This window comes from Octodon degus, unplaced genomic scaffold, assembly GCF_000260255.1.
Source record: "Octodon degus isolate 3935 unplaced genomic scaffold, OctDeg1.0 scaffold00302, whole genome shotgun sequence".
NCBI lineage: Eukaryota > Metazoa > Chordata > Mammalia > Rodentia > Octodontidae > Octodon > Octodon degus.
The window spans coordinates 921395-936063 of NW_004524878.1; the positions used below are offsets into that span (position 1 = coordinate 921395).

At 40.9% G+C, this 14669-nt stretch overlaps 1 protein-coding gene across 1 annotated transcript in view; it reads right to left on the reverse strand.

Annotated features, from left to right (window-relative positions):
- Positions 1-5240: 5240 nt before the first annotated feature.
- Positions 5241-14669, reverse strand: part of Stk33 (serine/threonine kinase 33) — a 122807-nt gene continuing 113378 nt past the window's right edge. The window contains exons 10-11 of the mRNA XM_023707600.1: positions 10786-10809; positions 5241-6067 (exon numbers count right to left, since the gene is read on the reverse strand). Of these exons, the coding sequence (XP_023563368.1) occupies positions 5855-6067; positions 10786-10809 (237 nt within the window). The 3' untranslated portion in view covers positions 5241-5854. The remainder of the gene's footprint in view (positions 6068-10785; positions 10810-14669) is intronic.

A 14669-nucleotide genomic window follows, 5' to 3' on the forward strand; every position in this document is an offset into this window, starting at 1 on the left:
TACCATGTGTGCCCCTGAGCCAGGAGGATGTCAGTAGAGCAGGGAAGACATCCTTGAGTTGGACATTATCCTACAGCAGCAATGAGGGCAAAAGTCAGAAGGACACAGCAAGGGCACAGAGAACAGCTCCAGCAGCGGGACTCTGAGTGTTACCCCCTCAGCCACGAAGCTGCCTACATCACCTGATGAAGAAACACAGGGCCAACGCAGTGAGTTTTAACCCCCAGTACCTTGTGACAGGAAGTGCAACACCCAGTCCACCAGGTCTACACAGAAAGGACAGTCTGTTGGGCCTGAGGTGGCAATGGAGCCTCTTTGGCCAAAAACATGTTCAAAGGCTGCTTCAGACAATGGCCAGTTAAAGCACTGACAGTTACATTTATCACTCTAAGTTCTTTAGAATGTAGTTTCCCTGCTCAGTATGACTGGGTTTTTACTAACTTTATCAACATGCAAACTAATTCCAGCCCCATTTGAAACTTCAAGCACTAAACATGCCAAAATCACATGCCTCATGCATGCACACTACAAAGAGAAGTGTTTGGGATCCCCTCAGCCTTTTGGAATTCTGAGCTCAAACTTTATAATTGTCTAAGGCCTAAAGAGGGGAGAAAAGCTACAGAGGCCTTGTGAGGCATGTAGTGCCATAGGACAAACTCAAGCCTGGAATTTGGGTTCAAGTCCTGGTTCTGTTATCACTTGTCTGTGACTTCGAATAAATATCTTAATCCTTTTGTGCCTCAATTTGTTCTTCTATAGAGATAACGATAGCACCAATTCATAGGTTGTAAGGATTAAAAGAACCAAGACATGCAAAATACTTAGCGTGGTGTCTGGCACTGGGAAAGCACTCTGTAAACACTGCTATTATTGCATCATGACTTCAGAGAAGGCTTTAATAAAAGCCCCTCACTTTAATTCATCCTGAAATCCTCCTCACAGGAGGACCGTGAAGTTGAGTAAGCTCAATGTAAACCAAAGCTTGGGCCCAGGCGTACCAGTTGCTACCTCCACTGGAGTCTCTTCCTCACAGCTCTGGGAGGGGGTCAGGGGTGCTACAGCTTTCATTGCATCTATCTTGTCCCTTGGAGGGGGCTGAAAATGCTGCCTCTCTGACATTGCTGTTGCTCCTGGGGGCTGGAAACAACTTTCTGTGCTGACAAGGAAGATGTTTCCTACCATCTTGCCTGGAGAGAAAGAATGAGAGACTGTGCTTTGGACTGTCAAGGGCAGTGGATGTTTGGAACCCTGCAATCAGTACTATGGAGAGAGCATGGAGTAGGGTGTGAAGTGGCTGTGGACTCTCACCAGGAGTAGGACAGGGGTAAAGCTGTGCTCTGTGTGGGGGTAAGGGGGCTGCACACAATCTGTGGCCTTGTCCTAGGGGGCCAGGCCAGAAACCACTACCTGTTTGGGGGTGGGGTGGGGGTCCACTAAGGTCTTCACCGTATATTCCAGAGTGCAGCTAGTATAGCTGATGGGGCACAGGCAGCAGGGAGGGGAAGGCTCTGAGGCTGCAGCAATAGCCCTGCCGAGGACCTATTTGGGTTCCCAGTGTCTCACTGCCAATTGTACGCTGCTGCTGGGCTGGAGGCTGAAGGGTCAGTCCTGCTGGGGACAACTTCTGGTAATTTAGGGAAATGCGGAGAGCTGACAGAGAGCACAGTTGAGCTGATTATGCTGGCAGCTGACGAGGACACACACCAAATGCAGGCGGCCACTGGATATGGCCTTCCTTTGAAGAACAAAGGCACAGAAAATTGGTTCACCAAGGAGAATTAAGCGATGACAATACACTGAACAGAAATAAAAATCAGTTCGAAGCCAGTTGACTCAGAAAAATATAGGATCCTGAAGAGTACAGCTGAACTATGCAAGACCTTTGAATAGTGGGAATTTTACTTTAAAATGCTTTTGTAAAGTGATTTGAGTGCGCCTAGCGATGAACAAAGGCCAAGCCCAGGGAGACTCCCTGTCTTCAGGCTGCCCAAGCTTCTGTTCCGCACACAGGAAGCCTCTCTGTGGCCTTCACCAAAAGCCAGGAGGCAGATGGGCAGCTTCTGCCTGGGAGCTTCTAGCCCATGGCTTTCTTTAGGCTCTGAAGGCCAAGAATGGAACTTAGACCTACATGGACACCTTCTAGATTCAGGCCATTTCTGATTTCAGATTCAGGTGGGCAATGCTGGGTTTGCCATGTTCCATCTGGGTTCTAAGGCCAGAAGCTGCCCCTGGAGAGAAATCCTTTAGGTTTTGCGCCCTTCGTTTTCCAGAAACCAAATGTCCTGGGTCAGGTGCAATGCAGAGCTCCCAAGGGGAGGGTCTAATTGCTTTGAGTGATGGCTGAAGACAGAAGTACATTCAGATGGGGCAGGGTAGAGTTCAAGAAAGAGAACTTAGAAAGGGACTGAGAGGGTTTAGAGAACACCACAGAGGAAGATGCAGCCTCCAGAGCACTAGCTTCATCTTGGCCTGAAGAAGCATGGATGTAGCAGTCAGAAGGGGGAGGGAGAACTTGGCCCAGAAAAGGAGAGTGCAGCAAAAACCTAGCAGCCCCTTGAGGAAGGCACCAGGAAAACCCATGCCTGGGCCTCGCTCTCCCACCCTCTGACCTCCTGTCTGTGCCTCTGTTGACAGAACACCAACAAATCCAGGGGCCAAGGGAGGCTCGACTATGTGCTCCCTAAAGATCAGCCCCTGAGCTGAGAGGGCAGACCAGGACAGTGGTCCTGGAGGCGCAGATGGAAAACATCCAGCCAGGGTCATTTCCCAGAGGCTGCAGATCCTTGGTCTCCAGCCAAGTGCAGCCATTACAGGACACAACTCCGCTGGCCAATTTCAAAGCCCTACTTACTGCTGGGAATGCATGTTTGAACAAAGCCTTTATTCTCTATTCCAGCAGCAGGGCTGGAATTTAAAAAGCTTCATTTTCAAGACTGGCTGCTTTTGATCTGTCTAACCTGGAACTTACATTTTGGAGTCAAATAGAATTATTTAAACAAAGCATTGCAGTGATAAGCACAAAATGATTTTATTTTTTTCTCCCCCTCCCCCAGGCGCCACATAACATGCCTACTTGATCAAAACATAAGGACTGTTCCATGGCCAACCCTTCAAATTCCAGCTGCTCTCAGCTTCCACTTCCCTGGGCCTCTGTTTCTTAAGTCTGCCTTTAGCTTTGCACACAGGGGGCTAATTTGACCTCTGACTGGCCTAGAGCGGGTAGGCAAACTGTTCTAGGAACCCCCCCCCCAACTCCTGCTTCTAGCTTTGGCAACCGTGTGCTAGCATTTGGTTTTAGGAACTATACTGTGTCTTCATCTTGCTTCTCCGACCCAACTGTTTTCCTTTCTTATGAAATGTCATGTGCTGTGCTCCTCAGAAGAGCTTGTCCCCCAGCCCCAAGCCTGTGTTCCTATACCATCTGCCTTGACCTACCTGCTATTCAAATGGGAGTGTTGATCAGTATGTGTATTCCTTAGAAATCACACCTGCCCTGTGCTGAGCTAGACAGCGTTTCCCCTTTGTACCACAGTAAAGTCCAGCTGCGCAGAACAGACGGCATCAGACAGAAGGCAAGAGAAAGCCAGTCTGGAAAATCCAGGCTGTGAATGAGAGAGAGCAAAGCTGCACTCCTCCGGCAACTAAAGAGGGTAGCAGTTGGAAAAGCAGCCCTAGAAATGGCCTGGTCTAGATGCATTGATACAAATAAACAACATACAAAAATAATATGGAAATCATCTCTAGAAACTAGAGTAATCTCAATTTCTCATCAGAATTATTCTTTACAAATAATGTGAAAGTATGTAATAGAATCCTTTCTGTTTTTAGGGGAGCTAAGAGAATATGCTTTGTATCAGAAACCTTCCCTGGTACATAGCAGAGAAAGGTACAGACACATAAAAATATAAAATTACTATGATGTTCAGTAAGTGGTCAGCTCTACACCTTTGCTCAAGATTGTTGGCAGTATTCTAAGTTAGGGCCAAGAGAAGGGAGAATAGTATTTGATTTAACAAGTGTTAGTCACAAAAGATGCAATCGCTGTGAAAGGAAGGGCACTTGGAACACAAGGCGTCTTTCACGTCAGTCCCAGAATCACAGCCACTGTGCTGCTTGGCTTTTCTGCAAGGAGATCAGCATCATGCTCTCCACCCAGCCTTGGCATCTTCCCTACTGGCAGGACCATAGCTTCAAGACTGCTTCTGGGAGGGCCAGGGAGATAGCGCAGAGAACTAAGTGCCTGCTTAGGCAAGTGCAGGGACCGGGGTTCAATCCCTGGCACCACATGCCACACTGGCCCCGCCTCAGGGCTCTCTGAGCCGGCCACAGGAGAGCTCCCCTGAGCCAGGGAGCCAGGTTCTCACTCTGCAGACTGGACATACTCATCAAAGACCAACACCACACCCCGAGAAAATACCCCAAGAGAATACTATCAGCTCAGGAGATGCTGTCTGGGCTTTTATAGGACTGGAAATAACAATAAAAGGGAGAAAGATCTTAAGCATCTATGTCAATTGTAATTTTAAAATAAAACCCATAAAATGTACACTAGACACATTTGGCTGGCAGCTTGCTTCAAGGGAAGCATGTTTTAGGCACTAAGAAAATACTGGCAGAAGCCCTCAGTCCGGGGAACATATGTCAGTGGTACCTCTGACCCACTCAGAGTCCCAACAATGTCTCCTAAATTAATCACAAGAAGCACATGTACTTCCTTCCACTGTCGAGTAGACTGGTGGGCAACTAGCCCTTGCTCGGCTGGCTGGGTGTGGGGTGTGCTGGAGCCTCACTGACAATGCCGTGGGGCTGGGAGGGTTGATATGAAACTAGGTTATAAAAACAAGTGCAAATTGTTTCTTTAAAATTTGTTTAGGAGCCCACAGCAGCATATCTAGTTCAGCCCAACATAAAACTGCTTACCTAGGTGGAAAGGAGATACCCACAATACTAAGAGAAATGGTGCAGTTTCCCTGTATCCAGCCTCACACCCTTCCACAGAGAGACATGCTACCATTGTGGCAATAGGCCAAGCTTGTGATGCACAAGGGCTTAATGGGCTTTACTATATCCACTTCTCATAAAAATGGTGGGGTTTTTTTTTTTGTTGTTGTTGTTGTTTTGGCGGAACTGGGAATTGAACTCAGGCCCTTGCGCTTGCCAGGTAAGCGCTTATTCTACTGAGCCATCTCCCCAGTCCCTCACTTCTTATAAAAATGAACATGTATAGGTAACATCTGATTTTTATTGATTGAATCAATGCATTGGGAATTTAGCAGCAAGTTAATGGTAAGCAGTTACAAACTGTCTTATTTCTCTATGCTTACAATGAGTTGTTTTAAACAACTATAGTGACCTAAAATTACATGAACACATGTGGAGGACTGAAGCACTTCTGCCGTAACGCTATGGCCAGGTTATTGGTAATTTTCTAACAAAGTCTTGTAGTGCGAAGTGCACATAATTATGTGGAACCCCCACTACCATATTTGGCCTCTTGTTTTCCCTATAAACAACTGTGCTTAAACATAAGACTCTGAAGTAAAACCAAGCAGTACTGCCCCAGCCTTCATGGAGGGCATCTGCCCCTTAAACAACCCCTGGCTACATCTTGAGTTGATTTTAGCCGCATGGCCATCGGGCCTGTTAGTGGCTGTGCTTTAATACTCCGTGCAGTTTATGCTCCTTTGGAGATAACTAGCTTCAATTTTAAACTGGTGCAGCCACAAGGCAGGGCCCCACAGTCCAGGAGGCCGAAAGCTCGGCGCAGCTCGGTCCCTTCCCCTCCTCACCCCTCCCTTTAGCACTAGAAAGAGCAGTTCGTTTTGGTACTGTTTGTTCAGCACTGGAGGGTACATTAGGGCTTTTTTTTGGCTCGAAACAGGGCAGTGGATTTAACAGTGGATTTGGTTACTCCTCCTGGGCTTGGCACCGCAGAAGTTTTCTCTACATCTCCCTTGAGTTCAGGTGAGAGGAGTCTGCTAGACGTGGAACTTGAACAGCATGAGTCAAAGTCACTTGTATCTGTTTTCTTACCAACTTTCAGCAATTTCTTTTCAAAAGCAGTGGGCTAAAAACAAAACAAAAAAAGGCCTAGGTTAGTTTTTAGACACAAATAGATATATACGTATATCAATGCAAAGACCAAGGAACTACAATGCTGGCCAACTAACAAGTTGAAGCAATTTCTAGACTTGAGACACACACTTGTCACACTGTAAAATGACGTAAATGTGAACACACACTTGTCGTTTAGCACTCTCAAGTACTGGCTTGACTAAGTTAAGGAGTGGAGCAAACTGGTCAGGCTCAGTTTCAGCCCTCGTCGTGTAAAATGGAAGCGTTTCTGTCAGGTCTTCAGGAAGGAAAGTCCACTCTGAAACAACTGTCTTCGTTTCATCTTTCAGATTTGCAGCTAAGCTCAGATGTGTCGATACCTTGAAGAGTCCACATTGACTGCTCTAACCTGGGTAGGAAGCCGCCTCCAATGCCCCACTCACATTCCTCCCATTCTGCACTTATGCCCTGGTCAGTGTCTAGTCCCAGTCATAAAACCCAAGGCCGTCTGTAGAGCTTTTTGAGCCTCAACCTCCCATGCTAAAGGGGGAAAGTAGTAAGCCCATGTTCACTGAAGGGGAGAGTACCAGAAGGAACTGAGAGGATAACAATGAGAGAACAAGCAGGATTTCAACAGGCAGCCATTAAACTTCCAGGTCCTCACTCCACAGGAGAGCAGAGTGCTGTCCTGAGTCCTGCCATCGTGAGAAGTGGAGGGTTCACTTTGACCTTGTGTTTATTTTTTAAATGACCACTCTTAACTAAGTGAAGTTAGGGCCAGGGAGATGGCTCAGTGGATAAGGGCTTCTCTGGCAAGCACAAGGGCCTGAGTTCAATCCCCGGTTCCGCAAAAAAAAAAAAAAAAAAAAAAAGAATTAACTAAGTGAAGTTAAGGAAGGCATTCTAAAAGAGCATGAAACATCCCAGGACACCTACAAAATCAGGTGGAGACCCAGAAACCTGTCACCACACAGAATGATTTAGGAAAGTACTCACAAATTTAGTACTCTGGTCTATACTTGGATTAATAATTTGGGTACCAATTTTCAAAATATGTGAAAAGATTATACATAACTCAGAATAAATTGATGTGGGGTTTCTCTGATCACTCAAATTCTTGTGACGTAATGACCGTGTTTTATACACCTAGATAATTAATATATACCTGCTCAGTGAATGAGTGACTTCCCAGAACTGCAGCAGAGCTTCAGGTCCCTTATACTGCTGGTAGCTGTACTTCAGGGAGAAGCTCTACTTGATGTTAGTTGAAAACAGCCCTTAAAGATGTGCCTGTCAGACAGCATCATTCACGTCTGACTTTATAGCAGCGTATGCTGATTCTGCGATAAGTAATTAACAAGCATTTTGTACCTAAAAATTAATTTGTATCTCTTTCGAAAGATAAAATGGTCTTGTATGCTACCTTTTCTTCTTAATGAAAACTGAGTTGCTCCCTTGTGCTCTTTCGAGAAGCAGAAAATATTTAAAATACTTTAACACCCACTAAGATGCGTTAGATCCTCTTGTTGCAAACTTCTATGTTCCCCAACAGGGTGAGGCTACAGCAGCCCTGATGTACTAGTACCTGGCTGAGGACAATCCACTTTTTTTTTTTTTTTTTTTTTTTTTTTGGTGGAACCGGGGATTGAACTCAGGCCCTTGCGTTTGCCAGGGAAGCACTTATTCCACTGAGCCATCTCCCCGGCCCCAGACAATCCACTTTCTTTAGTGCAATTTTGGTCTCTAAGTCATGGAATCTACTTGGCAATTTTAGTTGATAAAATTTAATTAACTATATATAAATCTTATTGAAGGTTGAATCTAAGTGTAACCTTCTCTCTCTTTTGATATTTCTATTTGGATTCTGAGTTATTATCAAAGTAGTTGAGAGAATAGTTTTCAATATGTCCACTACAATCCTATAAAATAGGAATATGGCTTTAGTCATTTTCTTTTAATGAGCTCATGTTCATATCAGCTTAATGTTTCTATTCTTAGCCATTGTTCCATAAAGTAGACTCAGAAGTTGTAGTCCCTAGGAAGAAATACTCAAAAATAGTCTTTATGAATGCAGACTTTTTCCCTAAAAAAGCTTCATAGGCTCACATTTTATTCTTGGATACAATATCTCCATTCTCAGAATTTTCTGAAAAGTAAACAAAAAAGCCAAGCTACACCAGAGTGTTTCATTACTTTGATACTTTGGTATAGAAATATGATATATTTTTCATTAGATAGCGAGATGAAAAATATATATGCTTCAAATCACATTTGTTTGTTTATAAATTTAGCAATTTAAAAAAAATAGGCACTACATATCCATGACTTAGTGGTTACTATGTTCAAAATCTCCTTGCCCCCTGGTTAACTCAGCTCTCCCAACCAAGGACAACCGAGTTGTCAACTAACAGATTATACCTGGGGAGAGATTTCACATGTCAGCAGGCAAATAAGTGCCATCAAATGGAATTTGTTGTCATTGGCACTAGTGCGCGTCAAAAACAATGTAGTAATGGCCACTTCATAGGGTTCGGCTTTATCCATCTATCTGTATACATTCACTTTTTACACAAATAGTAGCCCATTAAGCACCCCTCTATTGTTTAAACTAATGATCATCTAAGAAATTAATTCATAAAAAGAGTTCTCATTCTTTTTTTCCTGGCTAGGTAGTAATTCTCTTGTGCAACTGTTTAGCCAGTCCCTTCATAATGGCCATTTGGGTTATTTCCAGCCTTGTACTAGTACAAGTAATGTGGCTGTGAATAGTTCCTCTGGACTGTGTCCTTTTCCACATGTGTGACTGTATCTACAGGATATACATATTTAGAAATAAGACTCCTGGATCAAAAGGAATTTATAATTTTGAAAGATATTATGTCACCTTCCATTGAAGTCACGCTAATGAATACTCCTACTCTCAGCATATGAGAGTGCCTCTTTTCTTATTTCACTGTCAATTTACTATTCAACATATGTTAAAACTAATACAGACAACCATAATATTTTAATTATGCCTTAAAATTGGCCTGTACTGAAACAAATCACTGTATTTATTTCTTCACTCCCAGGTAACATTAATGCAAATACACTTACCTTTATGCAAATGTTTACTGCAAATGCTTAGGAGCTTCTGAGTATATGGATTTAACTTGGGAAACTGTGTGTGTGTGTGTGTGTGTGTGTGTGAGCGTGCACACCTTAGTGTTTCTTTGTTCATTATGTTTGACACGCCTTTGTTCAAAAACTGAACTCAGATAGTTTTTCAAAAGAGTCTAAGGCTGCCCTTTAGAGAATCCTTCACTGGAACCAGTCACTGGAACTGGCAGAGCAGATACAAAGTGGCCCCCATGTGCCTTGCAGGGCAAGTTGCAATTTTCTGTACAAACGACCAAGCCTCCCACCCCCTTGGAACCTAGATGGTGAAGGTAAATTCCAAGTTCTAGGTTTTTTCCTAAGACTGTGAACAAATCTTAATTTTTCAGGGATTTCTTTTGTTGGGTTATAGATTATCTAAGTTTTAGGTTTCTCCTTTTCCTCTGTCATTGCCAGTAGTATTCCTCAGGGATCCGTGCTGCCACTGATGCAATTTTACAGTTTTATAAGTAATAGGACAGAGAAATGAAAGTGAAATTGCCAAAGCTATGAGATCTTACAGGTCGTGAAAGACAAACAGAAGGAGAAGAGCTCCCGCAAGACTGTGCAAAGGCGAGAAATGATGGAGGAATTTCAATATTCAGTTCTGGAGAAAAGATCTTAAATGATTATCGTGTGACTGTTGACCATTTATTTGTCAACCCACAAAAGGACCCCAAAATTCAGCTGCTAAAGTAACAATGTACCCTTGGCAAGAAAGCCTCACTAGCATCAAAAAGCATTTTAGATATCAGGAGAAAAAATTATCCTTATATAAAACCATGATGAATTCATATGGGAAACACTGCAACCGGCCTCAAAGATGAAAAGGGATTAGAGAAGATTACAAACAGGGTACTAATATGATAAAGGGGTGGAGCTATCTTTATATGAGAGCTCTTCAGTCTAAAAAGATAAAGAACAACAGTATGTGTGTGTGTGTACGCACACACACACACACACACACACACACACAGGAAGGAGGTCGGTTCAGCACTGTGGAACTAGATATTGTCTTGGAGTGCTGCAGTCAGTCAGGGTGTCTCATCAGGGACTGCCCCAAGCCGCATTTCAATTGTTTTTCACCTTTGACAAATTCTTACCATTTGGGACAGCTGAAGTCATCAACTGGATACAGAATGATGGAAAAGATGACACTGCAAAGTTCCCTCCTGTTTTACCTTTTTGTAATTCAGCACTCTTGGCCTCATTTCTCCAGCTCATATTATTAATCTTGGAAAGGGGTTTCCATGTGTGCGAGGGAAGATATGTAGCAAGAAGTTGAGCTAACTATATATATATATTTCATTATTCCCTGGCATCACTTTAACCTGATGAACTAATCTGGTGATAATGGATGCAAAACCTGTAAGCTCTAGGCATATCCCTGCAAGTTAATACCAGTGCATGATTACTAAAAACTGTTACCATTTCTCTGAATTTTGAGTAAAATACATGCTATTTAAGTAAAGTGGTTTATCACCATAGCAACCACTTCTAGAGTCACACATTTAAATTATAGGCCTTCACAAGGTCCAAATGAGAAAATTTTGGTACAAGTTTTCTGCTATAGTTTTGCTTGCAGTGGGCACTCACCTTATCTCGTGTTCCTGTGGTTTTCTGAAGAAAGAAGAAAGGAAAAGTAAAGCAAAGGGAAAAGAAATCAATCTCCAGGTACACAGACTCTTTTTACAGTGTTACCTACACAAAGGTCTGGGTCTCATATGGAGTAAATGAAAATAAAACCTAACCTGCAAATTAGAGAAAGCTGCAAATTTCTTGGTAGCTAGGGTATAATTTATATGCAGTAGAATAAACACATGTCAACTGCACGGCTTAAGGGATTTTGACAAATGTATAGAGTTGTATAGAACAGCACAATTAAGAAACAGAATGATTGGTTGGAAAGTTCCCTTCTACCACACCCCATTCAATCCTTTTATTTTGAAGCTACTACTGTTCTGATTTTTAAAAACATAAATTAGTTTTGCCTTTCTAAACTTTGTACAAATGAAAAGAATAAAGTATGTGGTCTGCTGTATCTGATTTCCTTTGCTTAATATTTTAATTGCAATTTTATTGAGATATTTGTAGATGCTTATGATCTTACAAGGTTTCTCAGATATAGCCATATATTGGCAACTGATCTTTTTCTTAACAAATGATCTTTCAGAGAATGAATATACCAATATTTGTTTACTCAGTCTTCTGTTAATGGACACTTGGTTTGGTTCTAGTTTTAGGCTGCTTTTGTATAAAGCTTCTGTAACCATGTGCTATAAATCTTTTTGTGATTTTTTTTTCCAGAACTGGGGATTGAACTCAGGCCCTTGTGCTTGCCAGGGAAGCACTTATCCTACTGAGTCATCTCCCCGGCCCCTTTTTGTGAATTTACAAGTCATTTTTTTTTTGTGAATTTAGGCATGTGGAATAAAGGGGAAGTAAGGTCTAAATTTTATAGATAATGACCAACTTATATTTTTAAAGAATTATACAATTTTACATCCCACCAGCAATGTAGGAAAGATTCACTCACTCTCTATCCTTGCTAGCATTTGTATTTGCTGGTCTTTCATATGGCCATTTGGTAAGCATGAGATGAGATCTCATTATGACTTTTATCTATGTTTCCTGATGACAAATGACGTGGGGCAGCTCTTCATATGCCTATGACTGCTTGTATATCTTCTGATCTGAAATACTGTTCAAGTTTTATGAGTATATTTTAAGTTGAGTTGCCTTATTATTATCACATGGTAAGAGCGCTGTATCTTGGATGCATGTCCTCATCAGATAGATTTCTTGCAAATATTTTTCCTTGTGACTTGCTTATTTCTTGCCTCCTATTTCTTGCTTTCAGTGAACAAGTGTATTTACTTTTTTTTTGAGGAACCAGGGATTGAACTCAGGCCCTTGCACTTGCCAGGGAAGCACTTATTCCACTGAGCCATCTCCCCGGCCCCAAGTGTATTTACTTTTTATAAAGCCAACTTTATCAGCTTTTGGAAGTGTTTTCCATGTTCTAAGAAATCTTTGATCCCTGGATAGAAGATATGTTTCTTTCTGAGGAGTTTATAGTTTAGCGTTTAGACTTATATTTATTTTCAAAGTAATGCAGTTTTTGTGTTCAATTTTAATGTTATTTTAAAAATGTATTTAGTACAGGGTCTACAGGGTCTCATTACACAGACTGGACTCGTAGTGATCCTCCTGGTTTCAGCCTCCCAAATGCTGGGATTACAGGCACATGACACCATGTTTGTGCTCAATTTTAGTTAGGGGATCAAAGTTCCTTTCCCCCCCCCTCATATGGCTATCCTATTGCTCCAGCACTATTTATTGAAAAGACTATTTTCTCTAAATGAATTCCTTTGAAATCTGTCAAAAACTAACTGAGCATATGGACCTATTTTTTTTTAATTTTTTTTAACATTTTATTTATTGTGTGTGTGTGTGTGTGTGTGTGTGTGTGTGTGGCCAGCTCAGCCCACCAGGGGGCGCAGCTGGCTGGCATGTGGTGCTGGGGGATCGAACTGTGGTCCCTGTACTTTGCCAAGCTTGTTCCAAGTAGGTGCTTTAGACCACTGAGCCATCTCTCCAGCCCATATGGACCTATTTTTAAACTCTAATTTTTGTTCCATTTACCTATTTGTCTATCATTACACACGTACCATAATATTTTGACTCATTTAGCTATGTAGTTAAGGGTTAAACTCAGGTCAGATTAATCTGTTATAGATCTTATGTATTTCCAATAAATTTTAGACTCATCACTCAAGCAAGTATTCTAGATTTCAACTGAGGTTGGTTTATAGATCAGTTTGGAGAGAACTGACATCTTACCAGTACAAAATACTCTGGTCCATGAACATAGTATATCTCTTGATAGATTTCAGTCTTCTTTGGTTTTACTCAACAATGTTTTAGGGTTCTGGTATAAATATTTTGTACATGTTTTTTAGATTTATCGTTGCTTTATGTTATTTATCATATGCTTATGTTTTATGATATTATAAGTGGTGTTTTGAATTTTTGTTTTCTGTTAATTGGTAGTATAGAACAATTTATCTTTGTATTCAGACCTTGTATCTTGAAATATCCATAATTCACTTTTTTTTGTAGATTTCTTGGAATTTTATATATTAAACATCATGTCCTCTGCAAATAAAGTCTTATTCTTCCATTCCAATCTACATAATGTTATTTCTTTTATTTGACTTGTATTGACTCTGACCTTTACTGCAATGTTCAAAAGAAGAAGATAAGAATCCTTGTCTTTCTCTTTAGTGGATAAAACAGTCACTATCTTACCCATTAAGAATGATTATAATTTTAGCATAGGGTTTATTTTCTTATTTTGTACACTCCCATATTATATAAAAGAAATTCTTTTGATATTTTGTCTGCTAAGGATTTGCCAATTGTTAGAATGCAAAACTTAATCAACTGCTTAATTTTTGAAATCACTGAGGTATCATGTGCCACTTTTTCTTTGTTAATATGGAAAATTATATTGGTTAATTTTTGGAAGTGAATCCAAATTTGCATTTCTTAGATGTATTATATAACTGTTCTTTTCATATTTTTTAAATTCAGTTTGCTAAACAGAGTTTAGAATTTTTATGGTTATGTTTATGAAGGATATTAATCATGTTTTGGGATTAATGTTGTTTTGCCTAATTAGTTTGGAAATATTCTCAAGAGTTTATAAGTTTTCTTTTATTTCTTCTTTAAATATTTAAAAGAATTAACCAGTGAAATCATTTGAGAATGATGTTTTCATTATAGGGAAGTTTCTAATTACTGATCTTATTTTTAAAATAAATACAGAACTATTTCTACTTTTATAAATCTATTTTGTTGTTTCTTTTAAAAAGACATTTGCTCATTCCTTGCAGATTTTATAATTTATTGATGTTGAGTCATTTATGGGTCATAAACCCAAAGCTAGAGAAATACAAAGTATACAGTGTAAACAACAATAGAAAAAAATGAATAGGGCGTTAGGGACCTATAAAACAATATCAGACTGTCCAACATTTAACTAACTAAAATCTCAAAAATAGAAAAGAAAAAGGAAAAGAAAAAGTGATAAAACCTCGCAAACATGGCTAAAAATACAAGTTATTTATTTATTTATTTTGCCAGCTCATCCTGCCCTTAGGGCGGGGCTCGCCCTTATGTGGAGCCAGGAATCGAACCGTCATCCTCTGAGCCTACCTAAGCTTGCCTAAGCAGGCGCTTTAGACCACTGAGCTATCTCACCGGCCCTAAAAATACAAGTTTACAAAGCTCAGCAAATTCCAAGCAGGATAAATGTGAAAAAGAACATTTGACTATCATTGTCAAAGTGCTGAAAACCAAAGACAAAGAGAAAATCTTAAAGGCATCTGGAGAAAAGTGACATATAAGCAAAAGCATTTTGACCCACCACTGCCTCCTCAGCAGAAAAGATGAAAGTCAAGGGGTACTACAATATC